This window comes from Capra hircus, chromosome 11 (genome assembly GCF_001704415.2).
Source record: "Capra hircus breed San Clemente chromosome 11, ASM170441v1, whole genome shotgun sequence".
Lineage (NCBI taxonomy): Eukaryota > Metazoa > Chordata > Mammalia > Artiodactyla > Bovidae > Capra > Capra hircus.
This window is the reverse complement of record NC_030818.1, coordinates 74,547,371-74,562,544: the sequence shown is the minus strand read 5'-3', so window position 1 is coordinate 74,562,544 and position 15,174 is coordinate 74,547,371. Positions and strand designations below refer to the sequence as shown.

Here is a 15,174-nt window from a genome sequence, read left to right as displayed (position 1 = left end):
ATGTCTATTAAAACCTCAAACCTGTTTAAATCTATGAATCTATGTCATTACCCTTTTCTGTGCTTACATACAAGCAGCTGAACTTTGGTGGAGAGAAAAAAGACAATTAGTCATGCTGTTTCTTTTTTAAATTCATGAACTCCAACTGTGAATAGGCATTCAACATCGCTCAGGATGTGGACTGCTTTCCTCTACTAAACTTGCACCCTCTAGCCACACTGAGATGTATTATTTCATGGCTACTTTTCTCTCCTGAAATTTCCCAATCTTCCATTCATTCTCCTCACTACCAGCCAATAATCTTGCTACATTAAGCCAGACTGGATCTCCCTCATCTTTCCATCTCCAAAGCATTAAACCTTCCTGCATCTGATCCATCTCCTTCTAGTCTTGAGTTATTCCACGTCCTCAACTATTCATGATTTCTTGCAACGATCCAACTTGCTTCTGATTTTAAGTTTTGAAGCTGTCAGCTTCCTACTCTCCACCAACAAATTTAACTGACTTCATGCCTATCTTATCCCCATATGCTATACTGGAAGTATTCTTTTTATCTTGAAGAACAAGATTATATCTTAATCTGCTTCCCTGGAACTTTATTCCATCAATTATCACCACTTTAAAAGTCTCAATCTCTCACTTTTCTCCTCCCTCCCTTCCTCTCTCTTTACTATCTCCTTCAAGTTTTTCCTTTCCTTTTTTGAATTAAAAAAGTAGCCTTTACTTAAAAGAATAAATTACATGAAATGAGAAATGTTCTTAAAATCTGGGATATATGGTTTCCTACTGGTTTTGACTAATTTCTTTCTACTTTTTTCTTATAAACTCTATACCAATAATAACTCTAAATGCTGCCTATCTTCTGACTGAGAACACTCAAAACCATTCATCCATTCAGCAAGTATGTACTGCCACCCATGATGTTCCATGCCCTGTTCTAGGTGTTGAGAATTCAGCAATAAAATATTTGGCTTGAGTAGGCAATTAAGACCCTCTGATGGATATGGTTAGTTACCCCCAAAGCTCAATTTTCTCCATTTCATGCCTTCTGTCCTAACAAAAACTATCCATTCCTCATGTATCCATTTGCTGCACAAAAAGGTGATACCACTTTCAAGCGTGGCCCCAATTATTCTTTTACTTTTCAGCTTTATTATAAAGTATAACTGGTAAATAAAAACTATATATTTAAGGTATACAACTTATTTTAATACACATACACACTGCAAAATGATCACCCTAATCAAGCTAATTAACATATTCATTTCTTCATATAGTTACCACTCCCTCTCCTCATTTCCTCCCTCCCTGTCTTCTCTCCCTCTTTTTTTCTTTCCTGAGAATGTTTAAGACCTATCCTCTTAACAATACTGTATTGTACAGTTCAAATTCGCTAACTATAGTTTATAGTCACTATGCTGTGCATTGGATTTCACAATTTTTCCATCTTGCATAACTAAAACTTTGTATCCTTTGTTGTCTTTCTTAAACCAAAAAACCCCAATGCTCTCTTTTTAACTAATTCTCCATGCTCTCTTTTCACTCTCCTAAAGCTTTCCCCACTCACTCCACCCCTCCTCGGCTCCCATTCATTCCTGAGCTTCTGGTGGTCACTCAACTGAGATGACACTCTCAAAAAGGTCTTCAAAGGTCTCCTTGTTGGCAATTCAATGGATAGTTTCCAGTACTAAGTTAACTGACTACTGCTAAGTCGCTTCAGTCGTGTCCAACTCTGTGTGACCCCATAGACGGCAGCCCACCAGGCTCCCCCCGTCCCTGGGATTCTCCAGGCAAGAACACTGGAGTGGGTTGCCATTTCCTTCTCCAGTGCAGGAAAGTGAAAAGTGACTGACTGCTCTGTATCATTTCTAATGGCTACAGAAAGCCTCTTTTCTTACTTTCTGTAAAGACAGTCACTCTCCTGACCACTCTGACAGCATAGGTTTCATCTCCTTTTAGATTCCTAAATTGCCTCTGATGAAAGCATCAACAAGCAGTTAAAGGTTGGAAGGCAGGAAGCGGAAGGAAGAAAGTAAAACAAGGAACAAGAATAATCTGCAGGCCTGTGGAGAATCAAATGCTAACTCAAAGAATCAGACTTGTGTGTGTGAGAATAGTCCACAAACCATTGTCAAACTTCACTGTGTACATGAAGAAACAGGTTTAAACTTGTGTGTGACCTGAAGCACACATTCTAAGGTCAGATAATCTGGCCATTCACGATATAACCATAAAGGAAAGGCTGATATCATCTTTCCATCTACCTCTTTTTAGGTAACAATTGAGTTCTACTTCCTGCCATCACTGCGTATGTACATTTACGTGCTCTATTGCCATCCACTTTAGTACTGAGTAGAATGTATTTAAAAATCTACGAGGCTCAGCTCGTGGTAAATATAAAGCAACTCTCTTTAAATTAAATTTAAATAGAAATTCATTGAGTATTTTAAATATTCTTTGTGCTATTTACACATGAAAAAGTGAACTGCTTATTTATGATCTGAACGTTTTTCTCTGTGGTGCAAGTGTATCTAAATATGAGACCTGATAACTAGACAATACCGAAGCTGCACCTACATTACCGGTTCTTATCACAGTATTGGGAAGCAGCCTGATACATACATGACATAACCTTGCGCTAGATCTCAGAAAGTATTTAAGTTTTACTTTAAACAGTAGTTTTCAGTGATATGGGTAAATAATTTAGTCTCACATTCCCTTAGTTTCCCTTTTCATTGAATCAGTAATCATCCCATCATTTAGCCTTACTCACAGGGAACCAGGTAATATTTCTAAGTGTCATGGGCTCCTCATGAGAACTCTGGGCAACCTTACTGATTCCTGGCATTAGACTCAAACAGGCAGTGAAACAGCAGAAGGATATTTAAGCAAGCAGAAAGAAAAATGTTTATATTGTATAGGTTATTTCAAACAAAGATACTCAGATAAATGCAAAGAATAGTCTAGTGTTTAAAAAAAGAAACAGTAAAGTAACTCAAAGAAAAAGAGCTAGATATTAGAAAATAACCTTAAGTAAGAGGAAGAGGTTGTTGAGACAGCTTAGCAGAGACAAAAGGCACTGAAGAACAGAGTCATCCACATTCCCACACTGTAAGATAAGGCAGATAAAAAGCCAATTAAACTACGTACAGATTAAAAAAATAACGCAGGGAAGATAACTTGGTTGGTTTGTCTGTCCATCAATGACAAATTATTTGGTTTTCTTTAAAATTTTTTCTACAGAATATATGCTGGTGTAGAATGTGTCATTAACATTATTCACCTCAAATTTTCCCTCCTTCACTGAAGCCACCATGGTTTCTTTTCTTGATCATACTGTTTACTTTATGGTTGGTGTAACATTATTTTAAATAAGTTAGTCAAATGAAGAGACAGACTTGCCTGAAAAACCTTGTAATACTTTATGCTCTGAAAACTTCATGCTTTGTTAGCAAAGGAGTAACTGAGACTAGTCCCAAATTTCCATCATGTGCCATTAGTCTGATTTTTAGCTTTTAATATTTTTTTTTCATAGATATGGCTTCAGCATACAACTAATACTGCACAGAATGAGAAGCATATGGTATACGTTTTGGACATCTGCTCTTCCGCTGTAGCAAATAATGAGTCACGAATCTACTTTTCATGCAAAATTTTTAGTGCCAAATTATGCTTTGGATTTCACTGGTTATTGCATTATTTCACAAAGGTTAATTAAATTATAAAAAAAGAATTTAGTGTGTTAAAAGAGCCTCTACCACCTGGACTATTTAAAATTTTCCATATTTCCCATTTTCAAATTTGCTTAAGATCATTCTGGCTGAGATCCATACTGACAAATCTAATGTAATACGAATACTGACAAAGGTAATTATGTTTTAAATGTATAGATGCCAATAAAAACAGTCATCAAAAACTGGAAACTATGGTAAATTGTATGTTTACATGACTTAATGTTTATAATAAATATGGAGAACATTAAAAACAATCTTGCAATTCTGGTGTAGCTCAAATAATAAAATAAATTATGTAAATAACAAACATAATAGCTTTAGTTATTCATTCAATTAAGTCAAAATAAGGAAGGTAAAGAGGCAGCAAATTAAAAATGAATATAATAGAAGATAAATACCTTCAGCTCATTGTTAAATGAATCCATTTCTGAAAGCTTGGATGCAGTTTCTTTTTCAAGAGCATCTAATTGTTCTTTAAGTCTTTGGCATAATTCTTCCTTTTCTAATGATTTTTTATGAAGTAAACTGATCCCTAAATCTGAAATACAAACATTACACAGTTTACTTTTTGCACAAGTTCTTGCACTTACCAGTAATTAATGGTTATTGTCTGGTCAAACTGGTATAACTAGAGAGACAAAAGGTGTACCCACATACTATGTTTCTAGATTCTCTATTTAGTTCCTGTGTTTTGTCTAGTTTTGATCAAACATACATTATTTTAGGTATTATACCTTTCATAACTTATGTTTTGGTATTTGATAGGGCTAGTCTCGTCCTCCCACTTTTTCATGTCTTGCCCCATCTTGCGTATTTTCTCTTCTAGGTGAATTTGTGAATTATTGTGCCAAGTTTCATTTAAAGAAATCTGAATTAAACTGAATATATAGATGAATTAGTAGAGAACTAAACAACATCTTTAAAATGTTGAGCTAGTTCATTCAGGAGTAGAATATAATATGTAGCTACTTATCCAGGAATCTTTTATGTTAATCAGTAAAATTGTATGGCTGTGCTTTTCTTTATTAATTTAACAATGAGAATGCTAATGTGAGACCTTCCTCCATATTTTCTGAATAAATACTTTTGATATATAGTAAAGTTACTAATTTTTATATGCTGATTTTATATCCAGGCACCTTGATAAATTCTTTTATAATTCTGAGAGCTTTCCAGTATTTCAATAAATATTTAATCATTAAATTACACATCTGTTATATGCAAGGCCCTGTTCTTTGTTCAACAGTAGGTAAAAGTGAAAGATGAGCACGGATCCTATTCTAGTGGGAGACAAGCACTGGGAAAAATAAAAGCCAAAGAACATTCATTCTTAGTATTCAAACTCAGCAACAGTAATAATGGATGCTTTTATACCAAATGGGATCATAACCATCTACGAGCTCTGTGTTGGATAACTGAAGAAGGCAACACTGTAGTGCAGTGAGCTTTAGAGTCAGACACACAAGAATTTGAACCTGCTATTAAATGATCTTACGTGTGTGCGAAGTCGCTTAGTCACGTTAGACTCTTTGAAACCCTATGGACTGCAGCCTGCCAGCCTCCTCTGTCCATGGAATTCTCCAGGCAAGAATAGTGGAGTGGGTTGTCATGCCCTCCTGTAGGGGATCTTCCTAACCCAGGAACTGAGCCCATGTCTCTTTCATCTCCTGCACTGGCAGGCAGGTTCTTTACCACTAGCGCCACCTGGGAAGCTAAGACGATCTTGGGTAACTTCTTATTCCCTCTGAATCTCAGTTTTTCCAAACTGAACAATGGGAATAACAACAACTACTTCACAAGGTTGTTGTAAAGATGAAAGGAAATAATGCATGAAAATTGTCTAGCATGGTGTGTGGTGCGTGGCTGATAATTTTAAATGGTTACTCTCATGGAGAGAGGAATCTAAGGGATACTGGGTACTTTGCAAACTCCAAATAAGAGCTTCCTATTCTGGACTGGACTAGAACAAAGATTAATAAATTTATAAAAGCTAACCTGAACAAATTAAGAAATAAGGCAAAGGAACAAGACATGAGAGACCAAAATACCACTTCATTATTAATCAAGCTGATGTTAGATAGCATGGTTATCTATGCTCTACCAGAAGCACAGCTCTACTGGGTCCCTAACAAGACACAGTCTGCATCCTATTCACAATTCAGATATTGACAGTGAGGATGACAACATACTTTGCACTCTGCACCGATCAGGAAGGCTGTCTTATGTTGCCTCTGGAATGCCTGTAGGGGTGAGGTGGGAGCTGATACACTTTAAATAACCAAGAAAAGAAAGCACCCTGTTCCAGGAAGATGGTCAGAGAAGAGACATCAATGGAAGGTGAGGGACACTGTAAGAGTAGTTCACAAGACTGATTTTTCTATGCCTGGTGCTTCTTCCATGTAAGGGAACTTTGATGAAAACAGCAGTCCCAGCTTCTTTCTAACTCTTACATAATTGGTGAGATCAAGATAAGGACCCGGGCATATGTGGCCCTATATCTTTCCTATCCCTTGCTTTCTTGAGGTTGAACTGCCCACAGGAATCTGCATTCTATTTTGTTCACGCACCCAATGTCTTACACTGGGCAGCTGTACTGCTCACAGATAAACCATGCTATCTAACATCAGCTTTATTAATAATGAAGTGGTATTTTGGTCTCTCATGTCTTACTCTTTAGCCTTATTTCTTAATTTGTTCAGAACTTGGGCAAAGAAGAGGGATAACTCTACTTAATTGGACCTCCTCAACAACCAGAAGTGTAATAAAGAGCCGTAAAGTGAAAAACTGGCACTCACTGGGAGACATTTAGGATACTTTAGCTAGTTTTAACACATTTGCAGAGTTACTTTTCTTTAAATAAATCTTTCTTCTGCTATGCTATTATTGGCATGCTATCCAACATAGAGATTTTTTTCTTTTCAGTTTTCTGGTTGAGACTTGAATCAAGAGAAATGTTATATTCTTATAAATTACACTGGAATATTTTGTTCCACAGATGTCAGAGGGCCAAGTTGGTAAAAATTCTTCTCATGAACCACAAAGTTAGGTGATTTAAAGTCCCAGGAAGGGCATGCCAGTTGCTTAGGCCTATCATTGCTGTACACTATTACCCTAGAGTCCAACAGGTTTGGCTTCATAGAAAAGTGTCCTCATAAACAGTTCTTTCTACAATTAGCGAAGAATCTTGCCAAAATGCACAGATAGCATTGTGTTCAAACCAAACTGAGGTCTTGTTTAACTGTAATCTAACATTTTATTTGATTAATATTTAAAATATATAAATAAAAATGGTGTGAAGACAGAAGTCAGATCACAATTGTTACTTTATTTGCATTTACTTTTTATTGCTAAAAATGACCCAACTTGTGATCATTTTCACATTATTTAAAAAGGTTTAACTATTGTCAAAAAAATGTTATTTATAATAGAATGATGCTACTTTTTAAAAGGAGCAGAGTATGCCTGACACATTCAGAAAAGAATAAAGAATAAAAGAGGCAAAACAAACCTTAGAGACTTACCAGGTGTGTTACTGAGCTGCATGTTTTTAATTCTTTCGTTTAATAACTGCTTCTCTGGCACCAAATAGATAAGTTTATTTTGATACTCCTTAAAAAAGAAAAAGCAATACCTGATTAAAACTCTGTAATATTGTCTATGAATTTTTTGAAAATGTAAAAACATGATTTCATCACTTGTAAAACTTAGTATGGGATTAATATGTAGAATAATATATAAATAGCTTACAACTTATAGATAAACTAGAATGGGACACACATGATTTAAAATACAAATATTTACACATAAATCCATTTACGAAAGACTGGCTGAAAATAAAAGGTGGTGAAGAAAGCTTTGCTAGTAGGGTATGTCGAGAAGTCTGACAATTTCCCATGTCCTAAAGGATGAGAACAGGCACAGCCTAAGAGGTGCCTTTGGTATCTGCTCTGAATGGTATGTGGAAGCAGGCTATGATACCCCAGGATGAAGAACAATGAGGGGCCCAAAACTCAGGGATAAGTGGGAAAGCAGGTGTAAATCAGACAGGAAATGTTATTTGGCCTCTTGTCTATGTCTGCTGTGAGAAAGTAAAAACATTATGTTAATTACTGTTAGTCCTTACAGAAAAACACATTTGATTAAGAGGACTCGAGATGCAAAATGCTTCCAGGGTCTCTTTTCTGCACAAATCAAGAGCAGAATTACCAGGTCCCTGAGGGCATATTTAGTAATAATATTCTCACCACAATTCTGAAAGAACAACATTAGGTCAAAATTTCCTAAAAGTAGTCACAATAACCTTAGTTTAATATATATTTATGTATGTATTTATTAAAGACTTAAAACACAAAGTGGCAAATGCCCAGGTAACGTATAAATATTAAGCAGAATTTAGCCAGGTGTCAGGCAGAGTTTTAGGGAGTCCATGAGATTCCTGATATTCCACAAGGTTGTGTATGTCTACTATCCTTTTACAAAGGAGGTCACTAGAGGCTCTAAGGGGTTCAGGACCCCCAAAACAAGAAACCGCTAGATTAGGAAGAGTTATTTATTAGTAACTGCTCACAGTGAAGGACAATTCACCTGAAGCTCCTGTTGAAGCTGCTTGATTTCCATGATTTCCAGGTCACACTGCTTATCCAGAACTTCCAGCTCGGTCTTCTGAGTTTGCTTTCTGAGTCGGACGTCTTGAAGTCTGCCTGAGATCTGCTGATGTTTGCCATTCTACGGGAAGACCATATAAATACACAGTTACATAAAATGCTACTAAGAAATGCTCCCATCAAGAGAATAATATTTTTATTTAAACTATAAATGTCATTTGTCATTTATATTCACTCTAGGATAAATGTCTAAAACCAAGTTAACTCAAGAGAGTGATTAGCAGGAAATTCTTCTGTCCATGGAGTTCTCCAGGCAAGAATACTGGAGTGTTGTCATTCCCTTCTGTGGGGGATCTTCTTGACCCAGAGATTGAACCCAGGTCTCCTGCATCGCAGGCAGATTATTAACCGTCTGAGTCACCAAGGAAGTTCCTAAGATAAATGTCTAATACCAAGTTAACTCAAGAGAGTTATTAGCAGGGAATGTACCATTCTGAGTATAAGAGCCTTAGATATTAAATGAGAAAGCACAGACACAACACACTGAATTTTGTTTTCTGAACACAGCATTCAGACACTAATTTTTAATAATAAAATATTAAAAAGTCTCAAAAAATAATGAGGAGGAGAGGGTGTTAGTATGTGACATTTAGGGTTACCTTCTCTGAACTTCTATTTCTACCTTCAACCCTACCAGCTAATTCCTCTAACTAAACAGTGTCCACGACTTCCCTGGTGGCTCAGAGGGAAGCCACTCTCTGGTTAGGAAGATCCCCTGGAGAAGTGAATGGCAACCCACTCCAGTATTCTTGCCTGGAGAATCCCATGGACAGAGGAGCTTGGCAGGCTACAGCCCACAGGGTCGCAAAGAGTCAGACATGACTGAGCAACTTTTACTTCATTAAACAGTGTCCAGGAGGGCCTCTTTGGCCATGATACTCTTCTCCTATAACAATATTCTTTTACCCTTCTGAGAAGAAAAAAAAAAGGAACAAAAAATAGCAGAGATTCTCAGCAGAAGCTAAGAAGAAGCTAAAGGTGTTATGGGCTGAATCGTGTCTCTCCAAATTCATATGTTGACTATATTCTCAGTGACCTCAGAATATGACCATATTTGGAGATAGGACCTTTAAAGACTTCACCTTTAAAGAGGCGATTAAGATTATATGAGGTCAGATGGGGGCCCTACTCCAATCTGATTGGTGTCCTTGTAAGACGAGAACTTCTGAACAGAAAAGAGACAGCAGAGACGCACAGGCAGAGAAAAGCCTGCGTGAGGACACGGTGAGGAGGCAGCCATCTGCAAGCCGAGAAGAGAAGCCTCAGGTGAAACCAGGCATGCTGACTCCTTGATCTTGGACCTCCAGCCTCCAGACTGTGATAAAATTAACTTCTGTTGCTTTAGCCACCTGGTCTTTGGTATTTTGTTATGGCAGGCTTAGCAAACACAGTGGGGTGAGGAAAAAAGAGGCCACTGGTTAAAAATCACCAATAATGAGGTTTTTACTGAAAAGTCTGTTTCATATTTGAGAAATATCTGTTGAAGGGAATATGCTGTGGCCATCCTGGAGTTCATGTTATTTTCTTCAGCAAATATAAGAATAGGCTCTGGGCTTTTCCAAACTCTGCACATTAATCTGTGCTACTTGCTACTGTTTGGTGTGTAACTCCAATTCTTGGGGGGGATACACAGTCTTAAGGATTCCTCCCATTGTATTTTGAAGAAAAAAATATATAGTCAACATAATGGTTCAGACAGATATCCAAATAGCTACACAAAGAAGTTAAAGTTTTCAGGACTGTTCTGTGGTACTATGGCATGCTTAATAATTGTGGTATGCTTTTCTACCTATTTGAAGGCAAAAAACAGTATCTTTTTGATGAAAGATACTATGACTTTTTAAAAAATGTAATTCATCAGCCAAATAAAACATCAGATTACAATTAAACAAGATGCAAATATGGTTCTACTATACATAGCTACATGTGTATTTTTTGCAAAACCCTACTATACAATCAGGTCAGGTTTATGGAACTTCAGAGTTGTAGTTGAGTAGCATGCCTTATTCAGAACCTTTATATCTTCTCACCCTGCATTTCAAGCGAAGTCTTTTAACACTTTGATGCCCCAATATCTGATGTGTGAAAACTGATAAGCATAATGGCCAATATTAGTTAACAACCATAGTCTTAGAGAACTGAAAGAAATTGCAAGAGATCATTTAGGTCAGCAGTTTCTGATCATTTTTTTTTCTTTTTAGCAGTAGAATCCTTTTTTCCCAATCAAAGCTTTTTCCCCAATAACAGAGCCACAGATTGATGTGGCGATTCTCTGTTGTGAAGTGTGGGCAGAAGTGGGAGAGGAGACACTGTCCTGCCACCGTGGCGCCTCTCTCCCACCTCTTGCTTATCCTTCTGTAGACCATTTTCCAGTGTGAAAAAACGAAAATCATTGACCCAGCAAAGTCTTACTTTACAGATGCACAAAGTGAGGTACAGAAAAGGGAAATGTCTTACCCAAGAGTACACTGCCTATCCACATCTAAACTAAAACCATAACACAATTCTCAACGTTTTGAGTCACTATCCTTTATTAGTAAACTATACTGTCTAGACTGTTAAAAAGCACATATAAAAATATGACTAATTATATTAAGATGTAATATATTCATAAGGCAGATTTAAAAAACAGTAATAATTCTCAACAAGTAACTCTTGCATCATTCAGATAAATTTCACTTAAATCTATAAGCATACCAGTGTTTCCAGCTCGAGATGGAGGCTCTTCTTTTTAGAGTTTAACCTGACAATTTCTTCCTGTTCTCTATTCCTTCGACTGAGAAGCTCCTGCCTACGAATTCTCTCCCATTCTAAACGACGTTGTCTTTCAAGTTCCTGTTTTGCGGCCTGAAAATAATGAACCAAAGTTAATTTTAGAATTAACACTTTTTGCATCACTCAAAAACTGATGAGAGGAGAAAGCCAAGCTGAGGCAGCATTTAGCACTGAGTGGACTTGCGGTCGAAGGGTAACTGGGCAAACCCATTGCTATCAATGGACCTAAAGACGTCCACAAAAGCAAACTCATCCACCAGACTATCTGGCTGCTTCAAGCACCATCTTCTTGCTGCAGTTACTTTTCCCTTAATAAACAAAAGGACAACTCCATGCATATAGATGTTAGTAGGAATAACTGCACCTTTCTTCTGGTATCAGGGAATAAAAAACTTTTATTGACAATTATTTCAGTGGCACTGCAATTTACATGCACAGTCCTTGAAAATACAGCCAGGCCTCCCAGGGACCCCACACAGCAACATTTATCCCAAGGATCTGTGTAAGCTCACCCTCTTAATGCTTCTCAAGGCTTTCTTTCTGCCTCTCCAATTACTTAACCTTTTACTCTGGATCCTAAGCTTAGTTTCATTTAATGACCTGATCAACTGACTTCTTCTGGCTCCTCACTCAACTCAGCTTTGTGACCAATCCTGCTCTGATTGAGATACCACCTACAGATATGCTTTCTCTACCAGCTGTCAGCCCTGGAAACCCTTCATAAGCAAGTACCCTCTTGTCTTCACAGGGGAAGGAAGATTCAGATTCATACAGGGTAAGAATGAATGAATGAGGCTGAGAAAAATCAGAACAAAAAGTACCCTTTTTTATCAAATGAAATGTAGCCACTTATTAAAGGAAATGATTTCCCTGGAAATAAAATAACTTAAAAAAAAAATAACCTCTCGTCTTTCTATCTCTTTTCTCCTTTCTTCTTCCCGTTGTCGCTCCAATTCCCTCTGCTTCTCCAAGCGTTTTTCTAATTCAAGTTGTTTCTTCCATTCTTGTTCTTGTAGCTCTCTCTGTTTTCGTTCCCATTCTTCCTTTTCTTTCTGGGCTTTGCGCTCTGCCTCCCTCTGCTGCTGCTCCATCATGGCCTGGCGTCGCTTCTCCAGTTCCATGTTGCCCCGCTCATAGTTGGCTTTCCGCTTGTCCTCGAACGTAACTGAATAAGGTACAGCGTAAGCACTCTTCAGCATGAAGGAAGCACCTACCGAACCCATAATCTGGTTTCAACATCCTCATGCCTTGTGGTCATGTGAATGCAATTTCTCTTTGGATACTTCTACGGATAATCTTAACTCAAACATAAATAATACAATATTTATTTTCTTATAAGAATATTCATTTGGGGAAAAAACTCATTCTGGGAAAAACAAATCACTAAGTTTGAGTCCGTCCAAGAGAAAAATAATTTTACTATTCCTGCCAATAAAAATACTTTTCAATTTTTTTCTCAGCATTTTCTTCAAGGATAACCAAAATTGTATGGCTCTATATTTGTTATGTGCCCATAACTTTTTAGCATTTTTAAATATATACACATGTACATTTTCAACCAATATTTAAACTTTTTTTTAAAGCTCAAGATTTCATCATAAAGCTTGCTGTAATGCTTTTTCCAAAAGTGGGAGACATTTTAAATTGAACATCTAATACATACACTCTTGCCAAATACATACATCAGACTCTTCTCAGTTTTGACTGTATTAATTTTACTGATGTCAAAATCCATCCTATTCATCAAATAAGTTTCTCATATAGCATTTAATATATTAAGAAAGTTAAAATTCTAAATATTCATTTCTACTTCACAGTTAAATTTAAGAGTATTCACTATAAAATATACAACTTGGACATTCAATGTTACCTGGTAATTTTTTCTGAGGTTCCTCTTCTTGTGTTTTCTGATATGAAGGCAGAGTTCCGTTAATGGAATCAATCTGCTTTCCTCCTCTAAGAAAGGCAAACAACAAATAAATTTAGCATTATGAGATCTGAGAATTTTAGACCAGACTATATAGACTACCAATTACTATAGCAATTTAATATTTAGCACATAATATTAAAGATATTTAAAACAGCATGGTCTATAGTTACACTGAACATCAGTATACGAATTATCAAGCCAGACAGATCTGGATTCACATCATGGTTCAACCAGTTGCTATTCTTGGGTAAATTTATTCTTAATCTCTTTAGGCATTAGTTTCCTTATCTATAAATCAAATGGCAATGTAAATGCTTGATTTTTCCACAAAAGTAGAGCAGAGACCTCAAGAAATCCCAGAGTAAAAATTTTGTCTGTCAAAAATGATTAAAACAACACCCCTTAACCTTCAGAGACACTCACCTAAAAGATGGAGGGACAAGCTCAGGAGGTAAAGCCAGTGGCAACGGCTGTCCAGCTTTGGCCATATCAGTGAGGTGCATTGCAAGGATGAACTCCTCAGCTTTCAGCTGTCCATCACCATCAATGTCAGCCAGAGTCCTAAAGAAAGTATAAAATTTCACAACTCAGAAAGCCTATTTAGAGTAAAATATTTTCAGAAGAGTTCAATTTTTTCATTTTTAAAGCAAGAGTATTGACAGAAAAACAGCTGGGTTAATATATTTTAGTAAAAAGTACGTACAGAAAAGTGAGCTAATTTTTGCCCTTAATTTCCATATCACCAAAGAGAGAAAAGAAATTTTGAAATGAAAAGGGAAATATTCCCTTCAAAAAGGTAGCTTGTCTTGGTTCATGGTTAATTCACTTATCAAATCACCTCATGCACAACAGTGAAAATGAGATATTCTCTGATTCTCCACAGAAGGTATTACATAAAAGCAAACAAGTTTTACTTGTAAGATAATTAAATGCCAAATTCTCAAGGGTAACATTTTATAAAGCAATTTTATTTGCTTGCAGGTTTGCATTAACTGTCACACAGTTGCTTTTGTGGAACATTTTTGAGTCACGTTTACAGAAATGGTTTCTTTCTTATGTCTCATTAAAAATCATACAGAATGTATAGTTAAAAATCATAATTAACGGGCAAACTCACCATATAGTAGCTAGCTGAGTTTGAGAAAGATTTGACTGAAGAAGAGCATTTCTAGCTTGAAAACCTGATTTAGTGGGGGAAAAAAATACATAAAAGAAGATTCTTTAGCCTCTTAAAGTCATGCAAACTTAAATAGCTGTACTCGTGAAATAACACTGCTGCTATCCTGGGATTTTACCATGCACGAGGCACTAAGCATTCAGTAGTCATCAAAATAAACACATCCCCTGGACCAAGGAGCTTAAAATCTACAGTCAGTAGAAGAATGTGCTCCCATGTCCTTCCAGAAGATAATGGTCCCCACAAGTGACTGACACAAAGGACTATGCCAGTATTAGAGGCCAAGCTCCCAAGCACAGCTTTGCTTAGCATTTTCAGATCTGCTCTTATCTCTCTCATCATTTCTTTGTCTCTACTCTTCCTCTTATAAATAACATGTAAATCATTCTTCAGGGATCTGTCCTGGGCACCCTGTTCTCTCTGCGCAGTCATATCCATTTCTATGACTAAACAGCACCTGGAAGCAGAGGATTCCCAAATGTACATCCACAGCCCAAGGCTCTCCTTTAAGTTTAGATGTCTATATCCAATTGAAAAATTTATGTATGTATTTCACAAGCATATCAAACTAAGTACATACCAAACTACTCTTTCAATCCCCAACCAAGCCTCTCTTCCTAATCTTCACCCCAATCTTCTCTGTGAATGGTATCAAAGGCCATCCAGTAGCTCAAGCCAGAAATCAGAGTCCCCTCTTAACCCTCCCTGTCCTGTACAACCAGGTGCAACGTCGAGTCCTACAGTTCTACATCATTGTATGTCTAGGTCCTTCTCACCTGTGAAGTCAAAATTTAACGGCACCTTCTCGGAAAGGCCTCTGTCCGTCCTACCTGCTGCTATCCTTTATATCTCATAACATAATCTGTAATATAACATTTATTTGCTTGTTTACCT

General features: G+C 36.9%; 1 protein-coding gene across 4 annotated transcripts in view; it reads right to left on the bottom strand.

Annotated features, from left to right (window-relative positions):
• ITSN2 (intersectin 2) overlaps window positions 1-15,174 on the bottom strand; it is a 122,901-nt gene that overhangs the window by 59,996 nt on the left and 47,731 nt on the right. For 2 of the 4 annotated variants that reach the window (XM_018055566.1, XM_018055567.1), the window contains exons 9-16: window positions 14,221-14,284; window positions 13,527-13,664; window positions 13,044-13,129; window positions 12,076-12,383; window positions 11,096-11,245; window positions 8,319-8,459; window positions 7,256-7,343; window positions 4,133-4,272 (exon numbers count right to left, since the gene is read on the bottom strand). In XM_018055566.1, the coding sequence (XP_017911055.1) occupies window positions 4,133-4,272; window positions 7,256-7,343; window positions 8,319-8,459; window positions 11,096-11,245; window positions 12,076-12,383; window positions 13,044-13,129; window positions 13,527-13,664; window positions 14,221-14,284 (1,115 nt within the window). Of the gene's footprint in view, window positions 1-3,028; window positions 3,110-4,132; window positions 4,273-7,255; window positions 7,344-8,318; window positions 8,460-11,095; window positions 11,246-12,075; window positions 12,384-13,043; window positions 13,130-13,526; window positions 13,665-14,220; window positions 14,285-15,174 lie in introns of all 4 variants that reach the window. The other 2 variants (XM_018055569.1, XM_018055568.1) reach the window with 2 other exon arrangements.